At 39.4% G+C, this 13,709-nt stretch overlaps 1 protein-coding gene across 1 annotated transcript in view; it reads right to left on the bottom strand.

Annotated features, from left to right (window-relative positions):
- Positions 1 to 787: 787 nt before the first annotated feature.
- Positions 788 to 13,709, bottom strand: part of LOC133568780 (ephrin type-A receptor 3-like) — a 37,068-nt gene continuing 24,146 nt past the window's right edge. Inside the window, exons 3-6 of the mRNA XM_061920914.1 lie at positions 9,691 to 9,840; positions 9,435 to 9,628; positions 6,566 to 6,703; positions 788 to 3,018 (exon numbers count right to left, since the gene is read on the bottom strand). Coding sequence (XP_061776898.1) covers positions 2,919 to 3,018; positions 6,566 to 6,703; positions 9,435 to 9,628; positions 9,691 to 9,840 — 582 coding nt within the window. The 3' untranslated portion in view covers positions 788 to 2,918. The remainder of the gene's footprint in view (positions 3,019 to 6,565; positions 6,704 to 9,434; positions 9,629 to 9,690; positions 9,841 to 13,709) is intronic.

The raw sequence follows: 13,709 nt of genomic DNA, 5'->3' as shown, positions 1-13,709 counted from the left end.
ATTTATGTATTCAATTCAAATTAAATCAATGAGACATTTATGTATTAATTTAAAATTAGAAAGTTACACATTTATTTACTGAATTCAAATTAAATTATTGACAAACGTATGTATTAAATTGACATGAACTTAATGACATATTTATGTATTAAATTAAAATTAAACTAATGGCACATTTATGTATTAAATTCGAATCAAAATTAATGACACAGTTATGTATTAAATTCAAATTAAATTAACGAGACATTTATGTATTAAATTCAGATTAAATTAATGAGGCATTTATGTATTAAATACAAATTAAATTAATGAGGCATTTATGTATTAAATTCAGATTAAATTAATGACAAATGTATGCATTAAATTTAAATTAGAATTAATGACACACTCATATATTAAATTCAAATTAGAATTAATGACACATTTATATAATACATTCAAATAAGAATTAATGACACAATTATGTATTAAATAAAACTTTGAATTAATGACACCTAAATGAATTGAATTCAAATTAAATTAATGACACATTCATGTAAATTCAAAATTGAATTAATGACTCATTTATGTATTGAATAAAATTAAATTAATGACATCTTTGTGTATTAAATTAAAATAAAATCAATGAAACATTTATGTATTACATTCAAATTAGAATTAATGACATATTTATATATTAAATTCAAATTATATATATATATATATATATATATATATATATATATATATATATATATATATATATATATATATATATATATATATATATATATATAATATAATCCAATTTACTAGTAGTTTATGGAGGGTCGAATGGGAAAAATAAATCAATACATTACCATATAATAATTACTTAAATGTGCGACTACTTTATTTAGTTATTTATATCAATATTTTGCCGTTTAAATATTGATTGAATTAATTTCACAAATTATTCCATTACTTCGGGGTTGATTTCATTGTTGCATGAACCTGCAGAGTACGGCGAGCCAAATGGGACAACATTAATTGAATAAATAAATGACTTAAATGCGTCGTCATTTTATTTGAGGCAAAACTAATGCCAATTGTTTAACGATGCGTGGAGGAGCTGGCGGAAGTAGCTGGAAAGCAGGAAGTCTGGGCGGCTCTGCTTGGGCTGCTGCCCCCGCAGCTCCACCTTAGATAAGCGGAAGAAGATGGAAGGACGGAAAGTTTTCATGATTGCATTATTTTACAATTTAATTAATAATTTGTGTATTACATTCAAATGAAGCACGTGGTGTAAGAACTGCTTTGTGGAGGCTAAACAGCCGACAGAAATCTTGTCAACCAGCTGAAGCCCGTTCTACTCCTTCTGAGTTCAAAACTGCCATCTCCTATTTTCTTCTTCACACTCAAACTCTTTTCCTCCTCGCTGACTTTCTCCCAAATCTCTTTCCCATGATAATAAAAGTATTGTTACAAATCAACACTGTACATATTTGACACTATGATACAATCATTGAGACTTTACTTCAAGACATTCCCGCTACTTTTCACTTCAAAACCAATCGGTGACTTGGGACTTCAGCCCCGTCGAACCGACCCTTTGTTTCAAATAATAGCTTTAAATAAAGATTGTTTGGACAAACGTTCCGCTGTCCACCTACTTAAATACTAATAGGGGTGCAAGGATTGGTTCTAACAACGGTTCCATTCAGAATCTGCGATTCCGGGATGACAATTTTCCGAAGGACGCGATCCGAAATGATTCAGTGAGTCGAAATCAATTCAGTCACTTTTTGTGACTGTGTAATAAATACTCGATACGTCACTTTCTTCAATTGAAGCATGTTTAGCTATTCCTCATCCTGCAGTGATAATGCTACTTGGACAAAAAGGTACTTTATTTGCTAGCGTGTGTTAAAGCAGATCTTCCTGAGGCTGTTTCAGTGTAAGAACTTCTCCTTTATCCACATCCAGAATTGTCTGGCGGTCGTAAGTGATCCCGGAGTGACCACGCTGTAAGTCAGCCATGAAATTTGCAGAATTGTCCGGTATTTTTGCCAAATGTTCCATCTTTACCAAGAGCCCCTCCACGCCGAAGAACATCCGGGCGACGCCATTTTTACTTTTTACACCAAAAATGCGTCCGATCTCCCTTTTCTGTCTACAAACTGTGTCTGCTTGCAAGTACTCTGTGTGTTTGCGCTGCCATACATGCTCCTCTGCTCGTAAAACGCGCCGTCAAGCCCGTTAAAAAATAAATGCAGGGGAATCGGTACTTTTCAAACAGAGGATAGAACCATTTTTGATTCCTACTAGTACGAGTGGACCGTACAACCCTGGTATCGATCAATCTTTACACCCCTACTAAATAATATTGCTATCTTTAAGGAGGAAAGGCTTCTGTTATGGAAGAAAAATGACTTTCCTAAGTCAGGAAGAAACCCGTGTCCTTCACAATAAAAGCCGCCTTTAGGTCCAGTTCTCTCACACCCCAACATTCTTTCCAACTCTGGGCTGGGTCATCTGCGTCTCACGGAGAAAGCGCTGATACTGAAGGTAGAAACCCGGCCCAGAAAGCACCCGAGCAATACAAACATTAGGTCCGTCTCTCCGGCTTGGGGACACCGCCCCTATGAACATATATCTACACAGGTACCTCCCCCAAGGTGGACTCGGGAAACGAGAAGACAACACGGCCGAGCTCAGACCTCACAGACAGTCATGGAATTAGGGTTTGCTTTTGTCAGTCCTCCGGTCGTCTTTTGGTGGTTTTGCTGGCGGGACTCCGGAGCCGGTGGTGTCCGTCAGGGTGGGGAAGAGCGGTGCGAGGACGAGAAGGATTCTGGTGTCCTTGTTGTCCCCCGGGGAGGGTCCGAGCTCAGAGCATCCATCGGTCCATTTGTCGACACCACCGCCTTGGCCGGACTGTTGTACTCGGACCTGGACTGTTATACTTGGACCTGGGTGCCCTGGGTCTGCAGGCTCTGCACGCCCGACAAGATCTTCTTCTGGTGGCCCGCCAGTGTCACCCCCATTTTGGACAATTCACTGCAAGGAAGACAACAAGTCCACGTAAAAATAAAGACCTCTAAACTAGGGCGACTTCACCTTTTTGACCCCAGGGCCCAGTTTTTTCCACTACCGAGAGGCCCGGGGCCCCAATAATGACAACTAATCTGCTTACATTTCAACAGGATAAACCTTGTCAAGTGACATTAGCCACCAAGATTGTTATTAAGGCTTAGCTCAGGCTGATTACAAAAATAAATATTCATCATATATATTGCAACAGAAGGGACTCGTAAAAAATGATGAATTACTCTGAGCTAAAACAAATACATTCAATATTATTATATATAAATGTGTGTTAGTGTGTCTTAATTAAAAAATCCATACGATTAAATGCAAATAAACATAAAGTTAGTCTTAATTTTAATTTTTGCGCTTAAGATACATCTCTATGATTTTACCTCCAGACTCCTTCTGTTGGGTTTCATATTGTCATTACTGCCACTAGTGGTGGAAAAGTGCATTACAACTGCATATGTTGACCACAACTCAAAAAGAGATTTTTTTTGGGTGGCCCTCTAGGGCAGAGGTGGGTAAACCACGTCCCGATGGTCCCTTTAACTTGGCCCGCTCAAATATTAACACTGAATTAGCAATCATACACTTGATTTTAATCGTATTCAACAGTAACAACTAAACTGCTTACATTTCAACAGGATAAACCTTGTCAAGTGACATGAAACCACGTGTTTTTTATTTATTTTGGGGTTTGTTTTTTTCATTAGATTGCAATTTTTGCCAGTCCAGATGTGTTTGCCAAGTTTGGTGAGTTTTGAAGCATTTTAAAGGGGTCAAATTACAGCGCAAAGAGGCAAAAATTGCATTTTTTGCGAAAATTTTATTTTGAAGGGGTTTTTGCCAACTTCCTGTAGATTTTTGCTGAAAGAAGTGAGTGTATGAAAATTGGGTCTAAGTCAGACCTACATAGGAGTTTTTGTTTCATGTCGCTATGACATTCCTAACAGAAGTTACATGCAGTTTTGTCTGCAATTTTTTCCTAGGGGGCACTAGAGCGCAATTTTCATTTTGGGGAATTGGTTGCTTAATATGTTGGGAAGGTTTGCTATACCGACATGTGTGTCAAATTTGGTGAGTTTTGAAGCATGTTAAGGGGGTCAAATTACAGCGCGTAGCAAAAATCTACAGGAAGTTGGCAAAAACCCCTTCAAAATAAAATTTTCGCAAAAAATGCAATTTTTGCCTCTTTGCGCTGTAATTTGACCCCTTTAAAATGCTTCAAAAGTCACCAAACTTGGCGCACACATAAGGACTGGGGAATATTGCGATTTAATGAAAAAACCAAACCCCAAATCTCAAAATTGCACTATAGCGCTATTTTTGAATAAAACACTGAAAAAACTGCTCCTAGGAAGAAAACACGGACAAAATAGCTTGTAACTTCCGGTAAGAATGTCGGAGAGACATGAAACAAAAACCTCTATGTAGGTCTCGCTTAGACCTACATTTCATAGATTGACAACCCCCAACAAAAATCAACAGGAAGTTTGCAATCCCCCCTTCAAAACAAAAGTTTTGTAAAAAACGGTCACCTTTCTTCAAACATTATCTCCTCTGAGTGCGTTTGTTGTTTTGGCTTCAAACTCGCACAGGAGAGAGATTGAACCCGTCTGATTAAAAGTATAGAACAGAGTTTTGATAAGTTCTCAGGTTTTGATTTTACACGCCTTCAAAGAACCCCTGTGCAAAGTCTCCTAAAAAATGTCATTTTTGCCTCTTTGAGCTGTTATTTGACCCCCTTAAAATGCTTCTAAACTCACCAAACTTGACACACACATCAGGACTGGCAAAAATTGCGATCTGATGAAAAAACCTAACCTCAAAACTCAAAATTGTGCTCTAACGCCCCCTAGGAATACAACACGGACAAACTGCTCCTAGGAAGAAAACACAGACAAAACTGCTTGTAACTTCCGGTAAGAATGTCAGAGAGACATGAAACAAAAAACACTATGTAGGTCTCACTTAGACCTACATTTTAATAATTAACATACTTTAGCAAAAATTAACAGGAAGTTTGATATTTTCACTTCAATACAACAACTGCATTACTTTCACAATGCATTAGATTGTCAAAATAGTGGCTCCAAGGCGTCTTCTAACGCTTATCCGGCCGTGGGTCTCGGGGGCAGCAGCCAAAGGCGGATCCGACCAACGCTGCTTGCAGCTTCAATGTTTAATTTGATATTGCCTCAAGGGCCAAATGAAATTACACGGCGGGCCAAATTGGCCCGCGGGCCAGAGTTTGACACCCATGGTATATATAGATATAGATATAGATATAGATATGTACGTGTGTGTGTGTTAATCAAAGAGTCCATAAAATTAAAGTACAAATGAACATTTAGATTCACCACATCAGTCATGATTTTAATTTTTGCGCTTAAGAAACATCTCTATGACTTTACCTCCCGACTTCTTCTGTTTGTTGCATATTGTCATTACTACCTCTAGTGGTGGAACAGTGTATTACAACTGAGGACCGCAGTGACCCATACGGACCACCGCTGAAGATCTTTTTTTGGTGGCCCTCTCAGGCGGGGGTGGGCCAACTACGGCCCGCGGGCCACACGGATGGTATCTTGGTCCCTTTAACTCGGCCCGCTCAAATATTAAAACTGAATTGAAAATTAGTTTTGAGAATTGCCACAACAAAACTGATACCAGACTTCGAGGCGGTGGTAAAAAAAGGTGATTAACAATCCAGTCCACTAACAAGACTACTGCCACTAAACCACAATGTAAGCGTTGACACTTTAAATCAGGGGTCGGGAACCTTTTTTGGATGAGAGAGCCGAAAAGCCAAATATTTTAAAATGTATTTCCGTAAAAGCCTTAAAATATTTTTTTTAACACTGAAAACAACAAAACGCGTGCATTTTTAGGTAATAACAACATTTCTAGAGTATAATAGGTCTCTTATTCTTTGTAATAACATTGTTATTCTGAAGCTAACTGTGGAGGGGGCGTGGCCTGCGGGCCTGCAGCGACAGCTGCGTAGACGGCCCAGCTGGGCCTTGTTATCTATTCACCTGAGAGACTTATTGAAAAATAAAACAATAGTGCAGCCCTAAAAAGCCTCTCATGTCGGTGCTTGGGGGTCTGAAGAACCCCCAGGAGGACAAGCCCCACACTAACCAATAATAACTAAATAACTTCTTACCATTAACGCAACTTCTTGAATGGATGGATGGATTAAAAATGCATGAGAATGTCTTATATTTTGAACATTATTTTTAACACTGTGATTACAGTGAAATTATTCATTACTTATCGTTTTAAGCAACATCAGCTCAGATTTATCCGGATGCAGTCATCAAAAGAGCCACATCTGGCTCCCGAGCCATAGGTTCCCTACCCCTGCTTTAAATGTTTCTTCGACATGATATTGTTGAAAATAGGTGTATTGTGATTAAAGTAGCCCATGTTTGAGAAGTCTAGTCCTAGTCCCAACAGTTTTCGCACCCCTGCCCTATGGTTAAGCCACTCTGCTGAACATCACGTGTACCTGACACTGATGTAGAGGATGGAGTCCAAGCTGACGTATCCAGAAGTGGAAAAGTTCTCCTTATATTGTCCCATCTTGATGGCTTCCAACCACTCGTCCACTGTAGTCACGCTGAAGTCTGGAGAGGTGGGCTCCTCTCTGGGGGACACAAGACTCTGTGAGGGATGTGGACTATATGATCTGTCCAGCCCGGTCTTGTCCCGGTACCAAAATGTCTTTTGATACTTTTCTAAATAAAGGGCATTACACAAAAGTCATTATTGTAACAAAACATGTTAGTGTCTATGAAACATATGTTTATTATTGTCATTTAGTCCTTCAATAAAATGTTGAACATACTAGACAACTTGTCTTTTAGTAGTAAGTAAACAAACAAAGACTCTGAATTAGTCTGCACTAACATATTGTTTCATTTATACACCTATTATTTCATACACATTATGAGGAACAAACTGTAAAAATCGACTTGTTCATTTACTGTTAATATCTGCTTTTGTTCTGTTTTAACATGTTATATCTACACTTCTGTTCAAATGTAATAATCACTTATTCTTCTCTTCTTTGATACCACACATTAGTTTTGGATGATACCACACATTTAGGTATCAATGTGATACCAACAAGTAGTTGCAGGATCATACAATAAAAAATAATACGTAATAAAGCAATAAAAATAAGGTTAAAAATACCGATGTAAAGGGTAGGTGTCATCCTATTTTCTGTTTTAACATGTTCCATCTACACTTCTGTTCAAATGTAATAATCACTTATTCTTCTCTTCTTTGATACCACACATTAGTTTTGGATGATACCACACATTTAGGTATCATTCCGATACCAAGTAGTTACAGGATCATACATTGGTCATATTTAAAGTCCTCATTCGTCCAGAGAGATATTTACTGAATTTATATAGATTTTGTGATAGTAAAAAATATCGATGTAATCATGGTAAATGGTTTATACTTCTGTAGTGCTTTTCTACCTTTTTTTGAAGGAACTCAAAGCGCTTTGACACTATTACCACATTCACACATTCACACACTGATGGCAGGAGCTGTCATGCATGGCACTCACCATTACCCATCAGGAGCAAGGGTGAAGTGCCTTGCTCAAGGGCACAACGGCACATAGTAGTATCGACTACATACGCTATTATGGTTGGTATCATTACATTATTTCGGTACTTTTCTAAATAAAGGGGACCACAAAAAAAATGTCATTATTGTCATTATTGTAACAAAACATGTTAGTGTAGATGAAACATATGTTTATTATTGTCATTTAGTCCTTCAATAAAATGTTGAACATACAAGACAACTTGTCTTTTAGTAGTAAGTAAACAAACAATCGCTTTTAAAAGTGCTCCCCCTCTGGTCAAGATATGAAATAACAAGTGTGTGTGTAAGAAATTGGGTCAATGAAACATATGTGTATTATTGTCATTTAGTCCTTCAATAAAATGTTGAACATACTAGACAACTTGTCTTATAGTAGTAAGTAAACAAACAAAGACTCCTAATTAGTCTGCACTAACATATTGTCTCATTTATTTACTAGATTCTATTTTTTTTTTAGGTGGTCTGTCATAGCGTTTTTTTGCATTCTATGAAATATCATTGTGATTTTTTGTTCCTGGAAAAAAATGGAGCCAAACACACATACTGTATAGTCGTTTTTATAGATAAATATATCATTTATACCTCCAAGAAAAATAGTTTTCTCTCCATGAGTCAAAATGATGGCCCAGGTCTGTTCTATATGCTTGCTAGCGTCATTTTTTGAACAGGCGTCAACCTGCAGTCCGCACGTATCTCTTATGTGTGACTGCCCTCTAATGGTCACACCTGAAATCGCACCATGTACCACATAACATGGGTAAGCAAAACCCACATTAATACATGCATTAGGCCAGTGTTTTTCAACCTTTTTTTTGGCGTTGAAAAAATGCGGAGGTACACCACTAGCAGAAATCATTAAAAAATGAAACTCAGCTGACAATAAAAAGTCATTTTCGTAATTGTTGGATATGACTTTAAAGCATGAGCACGCATGCATGACTATAGCTGATTTATTTGCACTTTTTTGCTGTGTGTCGTGTTTTACTTTTTGTCTTGCGCTCCTATTTTGGTGGCTTTTTCTCTTTTTTATGTGTTTTTACGTCTTCCTTTGGGCATTATTTCCTGTATGTACTTAGTTTTAGCAATCGAGACTGTTTAATTATCCGTCTTTGTGGGGACATTGTTGATTGTCATGTCATGTTTCGGATGTACATTGTGGACGCCGTCTCTGCACCGCAGTAAGTCTTTGCTGTCGTCCAGCATTCTATTTTTGTTTACTTTGCAACCGGTTCAGTTTTAGTTTGGTTCTGCATAGCCTCCCCTAAGCTTCAACGCCCTTTCTTAGGGGCACTCACCTTTTGGTTTAAGCATTTGACACCTTTTTACCTGCACGCTGCCTCCCGCTGTTTCTGACATCTTTAACGCAAGTAGCTGGTGGCTGCCACCTACTGGTATGGCAGAGTATTACAGGCTTAATCTGCCGAGCTCTAGACAGCAGCGGCACTCAACAACAACACATCTTTTGCAGACTATGATTACTTGTTTGCAAATAATATTTTTAACCCCAATAGGTGAAACTAGATAATCTGGTGCATCGATTTTTGAGAAAATAAAAGGATTTTAAGTTTGCCTTATAGTACAAAAAATAGGGTAGTTTAGGGAGAGGTAGTGGAAAGTATAATGCATATTATTTTCTTGCTTAGAAAGTGTGATTGTGTCCTCAAAGCATGTTTCCTCGCCCTAAAGAGGCTCCAAGTGTCACGTGAATAAGTTAAGTTAAGTTAAGTTAAGTTAAGTGTGGCACTGACCCCGCCGGGCTGTTGGCCAGCTCTCGGAGGCTGGCAGGGTTCCTGATGAGCTTGTCCAGGATGGTGACGATCTGGCCGAACTTGGGCCTCTCGCTGCGTCCCTTCTCCCAGCAGTCCAGCATGAGCTGGTGCAGCACCACGGGACAGTCCATGGGCGCCGGCAGGCGGTAGCCCTCGTCTATGGCTTTGATCACCTGGCGGGGACAACATCAGGTTTTGGTTGCAGCTGATGCCCTGCGGCTCGCTTGCAACTCACATCCTGGTTGGACATCTCCCAGTAGGGCCTCTCGCCGTAGGAGATGACTTCCCACATGACGATGCCGTAGCTCCACACGTCGCTGGCGGAGGTGAACTTCCTGTAGGCGATGGCCTCCGGAGCCGTCCACCTGATTGGAATCTTTCCTCCCTGCAAACAGAGTCACTTGTTTTTAATCACTTGATGCTGTAAACTCTCTCCGTGTGAGACACGTCCCTTCTTTGGATACTTTGAACAACCTTCTTAAAGCCATTTTTACTTTCTGGCTTTTAACCCAACATTAGACTTTCAGCTGTTTAAACCAGGGGGGTGGGGGCCACACTTTGTCAGCAGGTGAGCTACTTTTTAAATATACCTCATATATGTGTGTGTGTGTGTGTGAGTGAGTGTGTGTCCTTGGCATGGAGGCCCCTCTAGGGGGTCTTGGGGCACTAAGAGGTTAACCCCTTTACAAGGCTTCGTACCTGACTGCCCCCTTACCTTAATAAGAAACATATTTAATGTATCGTACTATGTTCTGTTCAAATAGTACCATGTTTTGGGGTCACCTTTATGTAAAAAACTGTCAAAAAGTATACGAAATACATTTTGGTACCAGTACTAAAATATCGGTATCCCAATTGGTTTAATATGTAACTGAGGTTCAATATTTTGTTTACCTCAATCATAGTTTACTGTGACAGGTGTCACGATGACATTAGTGAATGAGCCAGACTACACTTACAAGAAGACTGCTGGTAGCTTAATGGTTAAGAATGCTGCCTCTCAGTAAATAAAAGTCGGTTCAAATCCATAACTTGGAACAACTACAATTTTGTTTTACCTCCATCCATCCATTTTCTACTGCTTATTCCCTTTCGGGGTCGCGGGGGGCGCTGGCGCCTATCTCAGCTACAATCGGGCGGAAGGCGGGGTACACCCTGGACAAGTCGCCACCTCATCGCAGGGCCAACACAGATAGACAGACAACATTCACACTCACATTCACACACTAGGGCCAATTTAGTGTTGCCAATCAAACTATCCCCAGGTGCGTGTCTTTGGAAGTGGGAGGAAGCCGGAGTACCCGGAGGGAACCCACGCATTCACGGGGAGAACATGCAAACTCCACACAGAAAGATCCCGAGCCTGGATTTGAACCCAGGACTGCAGGACCTTCGTATTGTGAGGCAGACGCACTAACCCCTCTGCCACCGTGAAGCCCTTTTGTTTTACCTATCATAGTTAAATGATTGCATTTCTATAAAAAGAAAAGTCTAGTCACAACAAGAGCCAGGATAGCTCAATGGTTAAGACTGCTGCCTCTCAAGCAGTACTACTACTAAGTGTGTTCAAATCCATAGAATTGTAAAATTACATTTTTGTGTCACCTAACATAGTTTAATGATTGCATTTGTATATGAAGAAAATCATGTCTTAATGGGATCTAGGATAGCTCAATGGTTAACACTGTGGGCTTCCAATACAGAGATACTGGGTTTGAATCCCAACTTGTCTGATATGTAACCTAGGTTCAAAGCGTTATTCCACTTCAATCGTAGTTTACTGTGACAGGTGTAATGATTACATTAGTGAATGAGCCAGACTACACTTTAGTCAAGACTGCCGGTAGATTAACGGTTAAGACGACTGCCTCTCAGTCAGTCAAACTGGTTTCAAATCCATGAATTGGAATAACCACATTTTTGTTTTAACTATCACAGTTACATTATTATTTTTGTATATCAAAAAAACCACTCTGAATCAGGACCTAGGATAGCTCAATGGTTAAGACTGCTACCTCACATTCTGGATTACTGGGTTCAAATCCTTACTTGGAAGGTCTTTTTTGTTTTGTTTTACCTCTTTGATTGTTAAATGATTGCATTTGTGTATGAGCGAACATCATGTCTTGATGGAACCCAGGATACCTCAATGGTGGGCTTCAAACACAGGGGTACTGGGTTTGAATCTCAATTGGTTTGATATGTAACTTAGGTTCAAAATTTAGCTCCACTTCAATCTTAGTTTACTGGGACAGATGTCACGATTCCATTATTGAATAAGCTAGAACACACTAACAAGTAGAACCAGGATAGCTCAATGGTTAAGACTGCTGCCTGTCACGCAGTACTACTGGGTTCCAATCCACAACTTGAAAGATCTTGTTCTTTGTTTTGCCTGATCATAGTTTACTGATAACACTTGTATATGAGCGAAAAACAAATCTTCACGGGACCCAGGATAGCTCAATGGTCAACACTGGGGGCTCCTAATAAAGGGGTAGTGAGTTCAAATCCCATACATGGAATCAGTAATTTGACTGTATGGCGTCAAGACGACATACATTGTGGGCTGTTTCTTCTCCCCCACACAGAGTAATGTTATGTGCTACTTGTTTGACTAACATATAGTTGAAAAATTAAGTCAACACTAAAGATAATAATAATCCAAAATAAATTGTCAAATAGTCAATGATGACACCTCAGGGGTTACCTGTGGGTGTGTTTGTGTGTGTGTGAGAATGTGTGTGTGCGAGTGAGTGTAACTCCTGAGGTGGGTGGGAATAGGAATATAAAGTTAATAAAAAAGAGCGTTGACCAATGAGCTCTCCTGGGTACGAATAAAATAAAAAAAGGTTAATTGTAATTGGATAAAAAAAAAGTTAATTATATAATTATTTTAACAATACATTGGAGAAGTGACACGTTCACAATATATGTCACCTTGAAGCCTCCAGCCAGTCTTGTAAATTACACATCAACCCAACCAGGATTCGAACCCAGCACCCTTCAGTATGAGTCAACAGTCTTAACCACTGGGCTATCCTGGGTGTTGAGAAGCAGGTATTTTTTTTTCATACAAAACTGTAATCGAGCACTCCTGGCTCAGTAAAGTATGATGAGGCACAACAAAATACCATCAAACAGAGTGGGATTTGAACCCAGTACTTTTTATTCCGAGTCAGCAGTCTTAACCCCTGATCTATCCTGGGTCTTGTGCAGAAGTAATTGTGTTCCATACATACATGTAATCGGGGACTCCTGGTTCAGTAAAGTATAATGAAGTAAAACAATATGCAGACAACTAGAGTGGGATTTGAACCCAGGACCGCTGATCCCAAACCAGCAGTCTTAACCACTGAGCTATCCTTGGTCTTGTGAAGAGAGGATTTATTGCCATACACAAATGTTATCTACGACCCCGGCTCACTGAAGTATGATGATGTGGAAAAAATACTATCAACCAGAGCTGGATTTGAACCCTGTACATTTCTTTGTCATGCAGCAGTCTTAAACACTGGGCTCCCTTTAGTCTTGTGATGACATGATTTTGGTCCATACACAAATGTAATCCAGGACTCCTGGCTCAGTGAAGTATGATTAGGTAGAACAAAATACCATCTACCAGAGCCGGGTTTGAACACAGTACTTTTAATTCCGAGTCAGCAGTCTTAACCGCTGGTCTATCCTGGTTCTTGTGCAGAAGTTATTGTGTTCCATACATGAATGTAATCGGGGACTCCTGGTTCAGTAAAGTATAATGAAGTAAAACAATATGCAGACAACTAAAGTGGGTTTTGAACCCAGGACCGCTGATCCCAAACCAGCAGTTTTAACCACTGAGCTATCCTTGGTCTTGTCAAGAGAGGATTTATTGCCATACACAAATGTTATCTACGACTCCGGCTCACTGAAGTATGATGATGTGGAAACAATTCTATCAACCAGAGCTGGGTTTGTGCCCTGTACATTTCTTTGTCATGCAGCAGTCTTAAACACTGGGCTACCTTTAGTGATGCGAGGTTATGATTTTGGTCCATACACAAATGTAATCCAGGACTCCTGGCTCAGTGAAGTATGATGAGGTAGAGCAAAATATCATCTACCAGAGCGGGGTTTGAACACAGTACTTTTCATTCCGAGTCAGCAGTCTTAACCGCTGGTCTATCCTGGGTCTCGTGAAGTCATAATTGTGTTCCATACATAAATGTAATCGAGGACTCCTGGTTCAGTAAAATATAATGAGGTCGAACAAAA

Source organism: Nerophis ophidion, linkage group LG14, assembly GCF_033978795.1.
Source record: "Nerophis ophidion isolate RoL-2023_Sa linkage group LG14, RoL_Noph_v1.0, whole genome shotgun sequence".
Classification (NCBI taxonomy): domain Eukaryota; kingdom Metazoa; phylum Chordata; class Actinopteri; order Syngnathiformes; family Syngnathidae; genus Nerophis; species Nerophis ophidion.
The sequence above is the reverse complement of the archived record's forward strand: the minus strand, read 5'-3'. Positions and strand labels throughout refer to the sequence as shown.